This window comes from Perna viridis, chromosome 2, assembly GCF_037379345.1.
Source record: "Perna viridis isolate PV_CMFRI_1.1 ecotype Kerala chromosome 2, ASM3737934v1, whole genome shotgun sequence".
Taxonomy (NCBI): Eukaryota; Metazoa; Mollusca; class Bivalvia; order Mytilida; family Mytilidae; genus Perna; species Perna viridis.
In genome coordinates, this window is record NC_142446.1 from 65,641,027 (window position 1) to 65,655,705 (window position 14,679).

Sequence of the window (14,679 nt, forward strand, 5' to 3'; positions counted from 1 at the left end):
CAGAGCAAGCCGTCTTATCATGACAATTGGTGCCTGTTCATGTTTTGAGAATATCATTCAAATTGTTCCGACGAAAAAACTTGCAGATTTATACGTACAATTGTAGCCATAGTTTTTTCTACTTGGATGACCTACCTGGATAAAGGTTGCTGGAGGAGGGCCTTGTTGATTCGTAATTTAAATAAGTCGCCCCGACAATTCTGTTGCTTTTACCGTGATCTTATATAAGTATGGAATATATATTTATATATGAAGTGCAGTTCTTATTCGTCAAAAAGCATTACCATTTACATAAAACAGGGAACGCTGATCCTTTTTCATTACTTGCAGCTTTGAGTTATTTACGGCATTTTGCTCAATGTTCTTTTATGTTCGTATGAGATATGTGTAGCTTGCGTCCGTTTTTGATGTTCATGGATAATGTTTCCCTTAATTAATAATACCATTTTCAAAATAAACATATCAAGATATGTTTATACTGATTACAGATAAATCCTTTGTACTTCATTAATAAATCAAATGCACTTACTTTGAAAACGGATGAAGCGTCAATACCAGAAATTGGACGAGGAAACCAATAATCCCAATCACCAAATCTTGGAAAAAAAGTCCTATCGTAACTATTAAGCTCATCGATAACCTGAAATGAAGATTGAATTGAATTTTCTCTGATATTGATATTACAGCTTGATATAATAAACATTTAATGATATTAATTATAAAAGCTTAAAACTAAAAAAACGAAAGAAAAGCTTACATGGGGATACATTTCCTTCTCGCTCCAGACCAAACCATATAGATAACTACATGTACAATTAATTAGGATGGAAAAATAAAACAAAATAGAACATGCACGGTGGTATTGTGTATTTAAGAATTTGTAATAATATCATCAAGTTCTATTTACGATTCGTATTCAACTTCACGCATGCGTGATAAAAGTGGATTTTACATGAAAGTCTTTCACTGATTATAATTTTTACACAAAACAAATAAGTCGATTATTTTGTTAAGCGCCTATTAGTCACGAATTCCCATGTAAAAAAAAATAACAATTGCCCATTTCTTTTCACCAATGACCTATTTCAAATTGCCAGATACTCCATTGCACATTGACCGCAGCAGCATTGATTGGCGTTTCCCCTGTTCCGGTACTGTAGCAATACTCAAACCAAATGTAATGCTTCACTGCAAGACGAATGAACATAAACATGAAACATGAAACATGCGACCCCCTTAATAACTTTACATATTCTGTAACCTACTTACATCTTTTACTGTGACGTCGTTCCCCGTTCGAAGTAACATAACACTCTTGTCTACAGCAAGAACACTAACTAAAGAATTTGGATCAGCAGTAACCGACAATGTTACATTGTCACCAGGCAAAGCTCGGTCTTTGTTAAATCGCAGGGTTACCTACAGTAAATGGATACTTTTGTACGTGTTTCAAGATCCCTGCTTATTTGCAATCAAATAGTAAGAAGAGTAACTATGTGTGTTCAACGAGAATGCATTATGATACTCATGCAGTCTATTCTGAATTAGCGTTTTCGAATTTGTCGAATTACGGTATGGGTCTACTTGACATACAAAAAAACAACAAACAAGCAAAAAAAAAAAAAAATGAAACAAAACACACAGACAAAAGAAAAGAAACAAAACAAATGAAATAAAAATCATCCAGAACCAAAAAAGAAAATAGAAATACCCCCTTCCGGTAAAAAACAAAACAAAACAAAACAAAACGAAACAATACAAAACAAACAAACAAAATAAAAAAACGATATAAAAAGTTCTTTTAAAAATATATAAAGAATATTAATTGTAGCTACACAATGGATACAATATACTCATTGAGTTGAGCTTTGTATTAAATAGTCTATCATGATCTTATGAATTTTAATGATGTATACATCTCCAACATGTATAACGCCTTGTTCAAAGTGTCATAGTCTTTTATCTCGCTAACCCTGATTTTGATTGTGTTAAACACCTCGACGCTTGCTTTTAAACAAAGGAGAAGACGCTTAACCTACCGATTTACCTGGTCCATGCTCCCACTAGCAAGTTCGGGTTACTCATTTACTTTTTTCTGTGTGCGTATAATTTTAATCATTTTATGTTTTGTGTATGTGTTTTCTCTTTGTTAAGTGTCAGTATCTTTAAGAATCAGGCAGTTGGTGAAACATTGGACAAACCACCATTTTGAAACTTATAATTGAGTACTTTTACACCATCAAAATCAAGGGAAAAAAAGATTGTCCATGTCATGTTGGTGAATTGATACATAATTTCCTTAAAATGCACTGTAAATGAACGTTTCAAAGATCAAATAACTCTATCAAAACCCCACTTTTCTAACATTCTATTGAAAAATTTCTAAGCAAATTCAGTGATGCAGAGATCAAATAATGGACTCCTTGCATTCTTGAGTAAAACTATATTTTAAGATCGGTGGTATTATGACAAGCATGTTTCTGATTTTTCTACTTTTGTATTTGTAATAGAAAAAGATGAAGTAATAGAGCATGAACGGTAAGAACAATATCTCTCGTTTCGTCTATTTTAATAAGTTTCAGAGATAAAGAACAAATGAGAAAACGAAACGAATTATAACTATAATTTAAATTCGGTACAAAAGCAGTCATAATAAAAGTGTACTGAATCTTCTTTAAATAGAGACAACACAAATCTTCCTAAGAAAAAAAATGACTCTAAGTTAAGATGAAAGAAACATTATCTATCTCGAAAAACGCAAGACCATTCCGCATATCCCCGAATGTTAATATACGAAGAAAAAAACGTACCACACATAAGTCAACAAAAACACATGTGTACACATGGAAAAATATCGACGTAATGGATAGCACTGATAGACATACTAACGACCGTAAACATTTCAATTTTATACACTTTACATATATATATATATATAAATGCAATAATGATATAACTCATTTCTCTTTAAGTAGTTTACAAACGACTTTTTTGAAATCTTGAAATTCAATCATTTTTTTTTTTGCAAACTTTCAGATCGATTGGCTCTCTTCTGGACCTTCATCTCCATTGTATAATCTGGTCTGATGATATGATGTCATTGGTATTTATAAAGCCTGCAATCAATGATCTAAAACACTAAACGGTCACATAGTTCTTGGCTCAATTACATTTAAATGTTTCTGCACTTTAAACAAGCGTGAAATCATATTGTAAGGGCAAACCTTGAATCAATTCTAAAACAAACAAAAAGTGTATTTTATATAATTCGGTTACCTTATTATCAAACATGCCTTCAATTGGAAACTTGACAGCAGCTGCAACGATTTCACCATCTGAAGGCCTGGTGTAGTAAACCAACAATTTAACTTTGGGCGCCATATCGGTTGTTATAGCAATCTCCACTTGTTGTGAATTCGTGTTTTTCATATCGAAAGTTCCTTGTTGAATCATATAATGTTTAGCAAATATCTTAAATTAAAAATATAACATTAATAAATTAAATGATAGTTACAAGTATTATTTGGCAGTATATGGACCTGTGTGTACCCAAACAATTTGTATGTTCTTTTATAATTTTCGGATAATGGTCATGTTCTAGTTCAGGGAATAATACCTGAATATTTGTGAGGAGCATCAAATTAATTACCTACTACACATTTCTACATTCTTATATGGATGATTAAACAGGGAAGTTACGAGGCATACCAAACCGAAAAGCGAAGTAAGTTAAACGACCTTACAACAAGCATCGCTGTCATCATATGTCAAGCTATCGATGAAAGTGTGAATATTGTTACTTCTATCGCATTAATATTAAAATTGATTTTATCATATAAGCCTAATTATCAATATTTACCTTGTAGTTAACGTACTGGACTGGTTCTGTGGCTTTAATCATAAGTGGAAGATTTGTACCAGCCTATGAATGAGACCATAGGTAGTACATTCAATACAATAGTAGACATGATGGTGTTACATGAAATTAAAAACTCAAACAATTGAACAAAATATATAAACATAATTGTTTAACGTAATAACTTTAGTAAGCATATAGCATTTACCAACAAATAATACACACCAAATTATATTTTTCCTCAAACAAAACAAATCTGACTTTGATTATTACGTGAGCATTTGCTTGTCTTTGAATTTATTTTTGTGAGCTACACAAATATAGATTGGGAATATGTTGTTCTGTACTGTGTTTATTTTGCTATACATAGATTGCTTATTCGACATAAAAGAAAAAAAAATAGGTACATTTCAGGGTGAAATTGGCACCCTTATGTTTCGGCAAATTGTTGTTTGAGTCACAGCAAACGTTTGACTAGCACAATAAAAGTGTTGAAACTTAAGTTTACATGCCTCTATCTATAACTTATCTGCATTGCACAGTCATAATAATTACTCAAACAGACAGTTTTCTATATATATTTTTTTTACAAAACCTGCAAGTAAATAGGTCATTCACATGAAGAAAAAAAACCAACAATATGCGCCAATGTAGACCCATGTAATATTTTGATATTCTGGAGCATTGTTTTGTCTCCTGGAGAATTGATGCCAAAAATGATCTGACATTGTCATTTTTTCTTACAGTTTTGGTTTTGTTTATATAAACATAATATATCACAGGATAAAACAGAATGAAACAATTACCTTTGCCTTTTGGTCATTGACGATAGTAACCTGAATGTAATTACTGCTTGGTGATTGTGCCCTCGACAAATACTTCCTATCACTCCCCATTCTGTAGTTGGCCTGAAAGATGATCAAAAGTTGATAAAGTAAATAAACATCGGTTTTAATTTTTTTTCAGAATTATATTGCATATTCTTTAAAGTAGTATTCTATCAAACCAAAACCACCACCATAAAATGTTTCATATTTTTGTCAATATCATAGTTAAGTTGTAATGTGTTTTCGACATCATCTATGTAAAGATATTTTAAAATGAATTAAAAAACTCAGTTTAAGTTTGATATTTAAACTACTAAATTTTCATTTTGAATTGCTGTAAATTTGAAATAAATAAGAACTTTTAAAATCGGTCTCTCTATTATCTCAAGTCAAACTCTTTATCCTAAATCCTCGTTCCCTATTCATCATAGAATCACAACTTTCCCTATAAAAACAATGTTATAACACGCAGTATATCATACTTCTTTCCCGATGTATGTATTCATATAGTAAACACGTACCTGAACCCTTCCAGAAATAGCATTGATAGGGAAGGAAGCCACATCTTCCATCAATCCAGATTCCGGTATCTGGATATTTTTTGACCACAGGACTTTTTCGTCAGTTTCGTCCGAAGGAGGACAAATCCTTCCGGTGCATTGCAGGGCTTCTCCTGTTGTTCCTTCCGTTTTCTTGGGCACTCTATATAAAACGGTAACATTGACCTGTCCAAGGTATCCTGTTAAAGGTTTGTTATCTTTTTGTGTTGCCCGAAGCTAAAAAAGGAAATTATCGACATTAAGTTGCATGTAATTTTCAAATTTCTGTTGCAAAAATTAAATGGTTACGAAATCAAAGACAAAATTAAACAAAGAAAATCAAAACAATCAATTAAGATATAAATACAGTAAATCTTAACTGTTTCATTCGTTAGTACCGATATGATGAAAGGCTATCTCTTTAGATGTAAATGAACATAGGCTATGGGGATAAAGTTGAAGATTTGTCAACGAAAAATGCAGGTTTTAAATTATATCATATAGAAGAGCTTTTGTAATGATTGAAAATTATGTCAGAGACAAAACTTTACAACTTTATCAGTATTTTTACAATGAATCGATAAAATATCTTTTTGATTATTGAGATTCTATTCCCTGATACACTCATTTGTTTTACAAAGAGTGATTGTATTGGTAGCGTGTTTGATGATAACTTACTATAATATTATAATCTAGTCCTGGTTTAAAGGTGGACGGCATAGTTGGTGAGAATGCCAGTTTTTCATGTGTGTCGTAAATTTGTGTTTTCTGTGAGTCCGTTTGTTTATCTCCTGTTACCGCTTCCGTCACCTCCGCTTCTACCGTGAAATATCTAAATTTAGGCGCTATTTCACTCATTAGAACTCTGATGGTGGCTTTGCCATTAATCTAAAAAAAGTATAATAAAAATATCATAGGAGTGATACACGATGATTTTGGAAAATAAAGAAATAAACGAAATATTTTCATTTCTAAACAAAATACTCACCGGTATTTACAATCGTTTTGAGATTGATACAGACACAATGTGTCTCAATCTACGCTTTATCTGTCTATAAGAAATACATGTTGTCCACCACATATGTAAAAAGTGTTCCGTCAGTCATTATTGTCCGATCTAAACAAACGCAAATGTTTAGTTAGGCATTATTTGACCATATTAAATATGGTTGAGTTATACAAAAAACAAAAAGTGTTGGATTAGACATTTTGATTCCAAGTCAACACTATTTATGCATTGTTGTTTTAAGGCTGTTTCAACAACAATTGTGTTTCGAGTCAGACAAATTTTGTTATAATAAACTTTTTTAGTGATGGGATGGTAAAGAGTAATCAAGGGAACCAAGGTTATAGTGGTAATCAAAAGAATGCAATCCAGGGACAAAGACCAGACATAGAAAACAGACATACGCAACTAAGAACATAGAGTAACTAAAACCATACATACAAAGTAACAAAAGCAAATAAGCAAATCGGACTCCACTATAAACTGGGAGCATGGCCCAGGTGCACCGGTAGGGTAAACGTCCTCTGCTTTTTCTAGAAACACCGAGTTGCTCATAAAAAGTCAAGTCCGGGGTAGACAAACGAGGAAAGGAAAACTATGATCCGTTGAATAAATCAGTTTTCATGGTGCAGATGAATACACAATAACGATCCACGAGTTCATGATGACGACCATAAAACTTCTGTAGTAATGACTTCAATCTTGTAGCAACATACCTCTGTTCTAGAAGCTTATTTGTTAGAGTTCTAGCGCGATACAAAAAGTCTGCGTAGTTTCGGCCAGCTCTGGCATAACGTATGAGTTGTGATATGAACATTCCATACGCAGATGCTGAATGAATGTTGCCGCAGATGACGGGAAATTTGACAATTCTAAATGAAAAGTCATCATGTTTGTCGTAAATTTTGGGCAATAGTTTTCCTTTACCATCGATTTCTATGTGTAGGTCAAGACATGAGGCTGACCTTACACTATCTAAAAGATAATACATCATCTATATAGATAGACTGCCTAAGTATTATAGTATTGATATAGCATAAAAACAGAGCAAAATAAAACGAGCGTTTGAGTAAACACAATGTTTTGCCTCAGTTACATTGGACTGTATATGGTGATTGCAGTCATTTGTTTTTTTTTTGCCAGCAGCGTTTTTAAATGACAGTCTTTAAGCAGAGTTCTAAATAGTATATCATGTATTTTCACCTCCTTTACACTCAGTTATAAACGCAATCACTAAAGAATTCAGATTAGTACACCAACTTGGTGAATATATGGGTTTACACATGCCTCGGAAAATACATATTTTATCAAGGAACGCTTAGATGTATTTTGTTTTAATATGAAATAATAAAGGAATGAAAGGAAATAATTAAATGCTTGTAAAGCTTCATTTAAGACATAAATCACGGAAATTTATTATTTTATAATTGTTTTACCCCAAGTGATAAAATGGAGTTCCGTGATTTATTTCGATTCTAATATGAATAGTTTCTCCATATTTTTGAGTAGCCTTTGTGCTGCACGAAAGTTGGTTATGTGTTTATCCCTTTTGTTTTTACCACGGCTGTTGTCTAAAGAGCAAGTCGTATCCTCATACTCAATATTGTCCTTTTCAGTACAATAGCACAATGATATTTTTTCCAGAGTTGAAATATTGTACAATGTATAAAATGACCCATCATTTTTATCTTGGGGAATAAAAAAGTATGTATACATTTTTTTATTAATATAATATTGTTATGGTTTGTTAGTTAAGTTAAAGGGGATATAAGCTGGAACAACCAATTAACTCGAAGTAACAGTATAGGTACAGCTTACATTTCAACATAAAGTTTTTGCTATAAAGTACCTTGAATCTTTTTGTAATTCCTTCGCTTTTTCTCCAAGAATAAATCCACAGAAGAACGTCGCCTTCCACTGGCTTCCCAAATGTATACCTTTGATAAAATATATTTATTTATCACATAGATATCAGTGATTTACTAAATGTTCACAGTGTAAAAAAAGTCGATAGTTCACACTTTGAAAAAGTGTATTTATGGGAAAAATTTTACTATTTGAATAATGTATTTACCAATGAATGAACAAATGTATATTTCTTTGCCAAGCTTAAGTAACACTAGTTTATGTGTCAAGATTTTATTTCTTTAATAAACATGTGTATCATTGGTGTTTCACTGCTTGTTTTTAGTTATTTTATAACTTACCGAGCTGTTATCGTAGCAGTAAAATGACTATCTGTTTGCAGTTGATATGATGGTAAGATAACATTGACTTCGAACTTAGGCAATACTGGAATGAATATGCTTTGTTTGAAGATGACATAATCAAGTTAAACGAAATAATTCTTAAACATTTTTAACCCATTACGATTATATTAATTACGATTCATTACATACGAGAATTTTTTTAAAAAAATGTCCAATTTTACATTACATTCTTGTCGAAAAAGAGCGCAATTTGCATCACTTAGAATTACATGTGTAACGATTTCGTTAAATTTGGACTGGGTTGGAGTGGACCTTACCAAATTGAACAAAAGATTACTAATGTGAATAACAAAATCAGAAAAGTCCTACTAGTAGAAGTATCATAGTCCATGTAGACCATTTAAAACCTCATTTAGGTAGAGATTTGCCATATGAATGGCATTATGTTCAAGATGTGGAGACTGATTCGTCAAGTGTAGACGACATTCAATCGGACATGAATTTAAGTTTTCCTAATCCTAATGATAGTCAGGAAATTGCAAATGACATTTCTGAAACAGAAGATAATAGGGGTGAAGAAACAGGGGACACAGAGGGGACTGACTCTGGCCTATTAAGAACTCCCCCGAAAAGAACAGGTTGTGGTCGAGCCATTAAATAACCTCTAAAATATTCTCCCTAAACAGTTAACAGATGTATATAGGACAGTTATAAATCAAACCCTATATTTTAGGATTATTATTTTGTTAGTCTGAGAAAGAATTAAAATAGATTTGGGAATAGTAGTAGTAGCAAATTTTATACGACTCCATGCAGAGGTGACAATTCTGTATGGTTGATTTTATTATTTTAATGTGAATTTAGAATAAAATGTTCTTATTTGAATGTGAAATTTTGTAAATATTTAAATGAAGTTATATGATAATATTGTGTTTTTTTTTATATTTTAATTATATATTTTGATTATTTAAGTAAGTTCCTGAAGTCGACAATATAAAACAGCTGTTGCAATAAATTGAAAGACCGATATTCCAGAAATTAACACCATAAATCATAAGTACATAAATACACAGAAGGCATAACTAATGATATATGTATATTCATATTTAGTGCTGAAATATAGTATTATAGTAAGTAGTCTTATAGTAGGGGTTTCTAGACTTCCGATGTAAAGACTTTAGGATAAAGTAAATGGATAATTACTCTAAATACTTTCAAATAATTAATAATAAAATAACAAAAATAAATATAAATACCAAATAACGGTTTAAACAGAACTTCCGAATAATTGTAGGGGTATCTGGTTTAGTTTTTGTTTTAAATAAATAAATAAATGTCGATAGACAATTAAAAAAAATAACTTTATAAATTTATAACAGAATAAATGTCTAAATCTGACTTAAAAGGTGCCTTTGAAATGACTTAGTAAGAGTATCCTGTTTGTTTTGTGTCAAATGAGTTTATATGAAATTTTGGAGTGATTATTTATTCTATGAGTTTTTGAAAATGTTTAGTTCAGCCATACATATATAATCAGGGTTAAGGAAAGTATGTTAAGCATAAAGAAGTACTGGCTCCTTTATGTTTGATTAGAATTATTCATTTTTACAAAAGCACAATACATAAAAAAAAAATGTCTGAACAAACATATTATAAAAACACTGTTTTTCAGTTAGTACACCAATCATGAAAGATATCGATGTTTTTGAAGTAGATGGAAGATAAGTTATGAAACTTGACGACGATTTAAGATGTCTACCTTCGACATATCTGTTGCACCGTTTGTTAAACCTAGTGAGCAGCCAGTGGCTGAGTATTGACCAGAAGACAGCATGCCCTGTCATCAAAAGTTTTTCTATGTATTGCAAGCATTGATGGAGGTTCCACGAGAAGAAAACGTCTATACTGAGTTGCCGTCTTTGTGATAAGAATATGACAAGAAGGTGCGAGTTGAAACAACATTTGAAGAAATTTCACAAACTGCAAGATTCTGCGTTGGAAGATGAATTACGCAATACTTCGTCAAAAATGGTAGACACTATGAACTATTTTGAACCAGGGAATACTGCAAAGAGAATCTTCAGTCCGAAAGTGAATGTCGAAGCACGTGAAGAAGCTAGGGGACAAATAAGGACCTTACTTGAACAATTGGTACATCAAAATCTATTCCCAAATTTTTGACTGACTGTTTTCGTACCAAGAAATCATGAGGGACATTTTTTCAAAGCACCGAAAAGAAAAAGAGGACATGTCTCGCAACTAAAGAAAAAACCAGGATGGTGACTATTGTGAAATTTGAACTTTATTTAATGAACATTTTAATAAATAAATAGCGTTTCTTAAACTATAATAATTATGGAATTATCTCCCTTGAATACATACAGAACCAAAAATCGATAATAAAAGTCCTTGTAAGTTATAATAATATAAAATAATGTATGTTTATAGTTTCTTTAGGTAAAAAACTACTTATTAAAAGTTTTAGTAGTAGGCAAGTTTTATAATAAATAAATATTTGGTGTTTTACTAATCGTTCAACACCAAATGGAAAAAGAAATGATTTCTACATATATATTTCCACAAGAAATTTTCAAATTGTCTTGGGACGACCAGTAGCTAAAGTATGGCTCATTTTTAACACATGATTTCATAATGAATTATAAACAGGTAACTTGTTTATTTAAATAACACCACTGCATGTTCTTTTCTTGTCTTTTCACATCCAATTCAAAGGTGAAGTTTAAATATAGAACTGTGTTTCCGGACGTACAAAGTACATGTCTTGAAATGTAAGTAATAGATTTAAATACGGGGCTTATTAGGGAATAAATAAGTGCTTTTGCTAGCTAAATATACATTTAATATATTTTTGATACTCATTTAACTTACAACTGTTGAATTGAAATATTTTGATATGACAGTGTTATGTTTGCATATACATTGTTGAATTATATAAAGTATAAAAACTATAGTATTTTCTCTATATACTGCCATAACTCGATTCCCTGTGATCGAACTTGTAAACTGAGAGTGTCTACATATAACAGAGCAAATGTCTCATTTTGCAGCCATCGTCAATTAATCAATGGTCTGAATTGAGATTTGGAAAAGCATAGTCGTTGTTGTTGGTTTTTGAGGTCATTGCGGTTTCTAAATTAGACATTTTCAGATAACAGCAGGGGACGGAAGAATCCAATCCCGACCTTCCTGCTACACATGATCAAGAGTAGAACTTACCGACTTCTTCAACAACGAATGTCTTTGTATTCTTTTCTCTCTGTATAATGATAAATAAGACCCATTAATGCAAATTACAAATAAGTAAATCATTTACATGAACAAGCATAGACAAAGGAAATTCCGATTTTCAAGCATACAATAAACCCGCCTATATCCAACAAATGAATATAGCGATATCCATGTCAATACTAAAACACATTCGAACAAAAAACAGAAACATCTTACAATTTTGAAATCATGGTTTATTTTTAATCAAGAATAATAGGGTGAGGGGGTTGAGTTAATTATACATTATACATTTGTATCATTTGCCCATGTTTAACACTGATTTGTTTGCCTTAAATCACCATCGAAACAGAAAGTTTCCCAATTTGTAAAAAAATGCCAAAAATCAAAAATAAGATGAAAATTTGATTTATTATTTATTATCCATCTTTTTCTTGACATCCTGTATTTTATTAATTATCATAGCTACAAGTGTGAGGTTCTGGTGAGGTATGAGGAAACTAAATCTTACCACTCACGTTTAAGTAATGTTGCAGGAGCAGAGTAACTCAGAAACACTGATAGTCTGTATATATACTAAAACGTTTCCTTAAAAAGTTCAAATTTTTCATAGAAGAGAATTTTTAGGAAAATGTTACAACGAAGCCCAGCAATAGCTTACATATAAAAGTAGCGTATCGGAATCATATCAACACATACCCCTTGTTCAACAATCAACTTCCAAGTCCCCATGCTTGTGAGAGTTGACAACTGGAATGAGCCTGCAAATACTCCCATTTCTGGATTTGCGTTTAGATACTGCTGGAGACGATTTCCTTTAGGATCCTTAATGTAATAATGTAATACATGTAACACCATTCAGTACAAGGAATTAATCGAACATGCAAACATAACTTAAAATGCAACAGCAATGTTTACGTCCCAATAAATTATCATACACTTAAAGAATGACAAAAGATTTTATAAACTAATGACAATTCATCAATGTTATGAGTTAGGCAAACCTTTGAAATTGCAATAACCAAGCTAAAATAATCTAACTTACCTCAATATAAATTGTCAGTGAATCTTTTGAAATTTGAAGCATTGGATCGGTTCCAAACATGCGAAACTGGACTGCAAAAAAGACACAAACCCAATTTAGGAGACTAACGACTAACACACACACACACACACACACACACACACGCATTCTGTATTGATTATTTATGTTTTAATCTATAACTATTTTACTTGATCCATTCTCTGAACGATTTAATCCTTCTTTCCCGTGTTAAAGATGAACACGAAACACACATACACAAACATGTAGAACGTTACAGAGTATTTATTCGCATGTTACGAAACACAGATTTTATGTTTCATGACAGATGTAAGGTGCGCAAGAAAAAAGCTCGGTTATGGCCAATTTTTGCCTAAAAAATTGAAATTGTTCAAAATAAAGATTATTATCGTTTTTGTACACATAAGTGTTTACACCAGCTAGTTCGATAAGATTTAGGCCAAAACAGTAACGCATCTCCTCATTGAAGTACCAATAAAATTGCCTGAATGATAAAAAAAAAATCCGATAAAATCTAATATCTCAGCATTTTTGATGGTTTGCGTAAAAAAAATGTGGACGCAGACGTGTTCATTCTTGATCTTTATATATATTGTGCATTATTCTGAGAAACAACATATATGTCAATATTTTGGATAAACACGGATGCGGCCACTTTCATTTTAGGCAAAAACCATCGAAAAATATATGCAAAAATGCAGGAAAATTGAAGATTTTACTATTATTGTGTTAATTTGACCGCCATTAGGTCAAAAACGTTCATGATATCGGCAAAATCGGCTGTTGTGTGTATCTTTTTGGATTAGTTTTTATCCATGGATTACTGTTCGAATCCCAGTTTCCTTGATTTTCTTTAAATGTAACAAAACCTGTACTGATACAATATAAAACATGTACCTAAATCTCCTGGTTTATACTGGGGTTTGTCTGTCTGAATAAATATGGATGCACTTTTTGACGCAACAAAAATACTTTCTGACGTTTCATCAAATGTAAGCCCATTTGTAGATTGGACTCTGATTTTATATGTTTCGTCACTTTTTACATCGTTTGGTATCTAAAACAAATAAAAAAGTATTAGCTGTGATTCTAATTCGTCTAAAAAAGCACATGAAACACGTAAGTATACTCCCTGTTTTGAAAGTACGATACCATTGAGGTAGTTATTGTCGTAGTTGATCGTTTTAATCATAAAGAAATTCGTATGTACAGTTTGTCTTTCCTGCATATAGGAAAAAGCTATAGTACATTGAAGCAAAATAAATGTTCACTCGTGCTTCCCATATGTGTAATATACTATAAAATGTCCCTCTTTGATATGTGATTATGCTAAGAAACAATGTATACATCTGAAATGCTTGAACTATGTAGACATGTTTGCTCATGATCCCATTTAAGTATTTAATTATAGCTTACTTTTTATATCAAGCTATTTTTGTAATTAATAATTGTATTGTGATACAATTGATCTCTAATTTAACATCAGATGTATTTTTAATGGTGTTTTAATGCTGATGGTTTCAAATAAGTTTACTAACCGGGAGCAACACTATTGCAGGTTGTGTTGTACCTTAAAATATAAAAAAGTGAAATATGATTAAGTATAAACAAACTAAAATAAAATAAGATAAAAATAACTACTCTGCTTATACTTTCTGTGAATGAGTACAACTTAAAACTGTATGATATTTTTGAAAGAATGGTTGAAAGGTGTGTGTTCTATTTATGTTGCCTCTTCTTATTTTTATTTTGTCGTATTTCATTTCTTTGTAATTAAAATAAGTTTAATTTAGATTCGAATAGATTAAATATTTAAATTCGTCAAATCAAATTTGATAATTCGATTAAAGTTAGTAACGAAATATGATCAAATTTGATATACTGTTTCAACAGACTTTTCGTCATGTCGTTCGTCGATGGTTCAAAAGGTCA

General features: G+C 31.4%; 1 protein-coding gene across 1 annotated transcript in view; it reads right to left on the bottom strand.

Moving 5' to 3' along the window:
* LOC148626524 (CD109 antigen-like) overlaps positions 1–14,679 on the bottom strand; it is a 38,866-nt gene that overhangs the window by 17,906 nt on the left and 6,281 nt on the right. Inside the window, exons 4-17 of the mRNA XM_088570573.1 lie at positions 14,286–14,317; positions 13,645–13,804; positions 12,730–12,800; positions 12,384–12,509; positions 11,676–11,715; positions 8,436–8,520; positions 8,078–8,165; positions 5,901–6,110; positions 5,205–5,459; positions 4,663–4,764; positions 3,860–3,922; positions 3,277–3,471; positions 1,270–1,419; positions 530–640 (exon numbers count right to left, since the gene is read on the bottom strand). Coding sequence (XP_088426699.1) covers positions 530–640; positions 1,270–1,419; positions 3,277–3,471; positions 3,860–3,922; positions 4,663–4,764; positions 5,205–5,459; positions 5,901–6,110; positions 8,078–8,165; positions 8,436–8,520; positions 11,676–11,715; positions 12,384–12,509; positions 12,730–12,800; positions 13,645–13,804; positions 14,286–14,317 — 1,688 coding nt within the window. The remainder of the gene's footprint in view (positions 1–529; positions 641–1,269; positions 1,420–3,276; positions 3,472–3,859; positions 3,923–4,662; positions 4,765–5,204; positions 5,460–5,900; positions 6,111–8,077; positions 8,166–8,435; positions 8,521–11,675; positions 11,716–12,383; positions 12,510–12,729; positions 12,801–13,644; positions 13,805–14,285; positions 14,318–14,679) is intronic.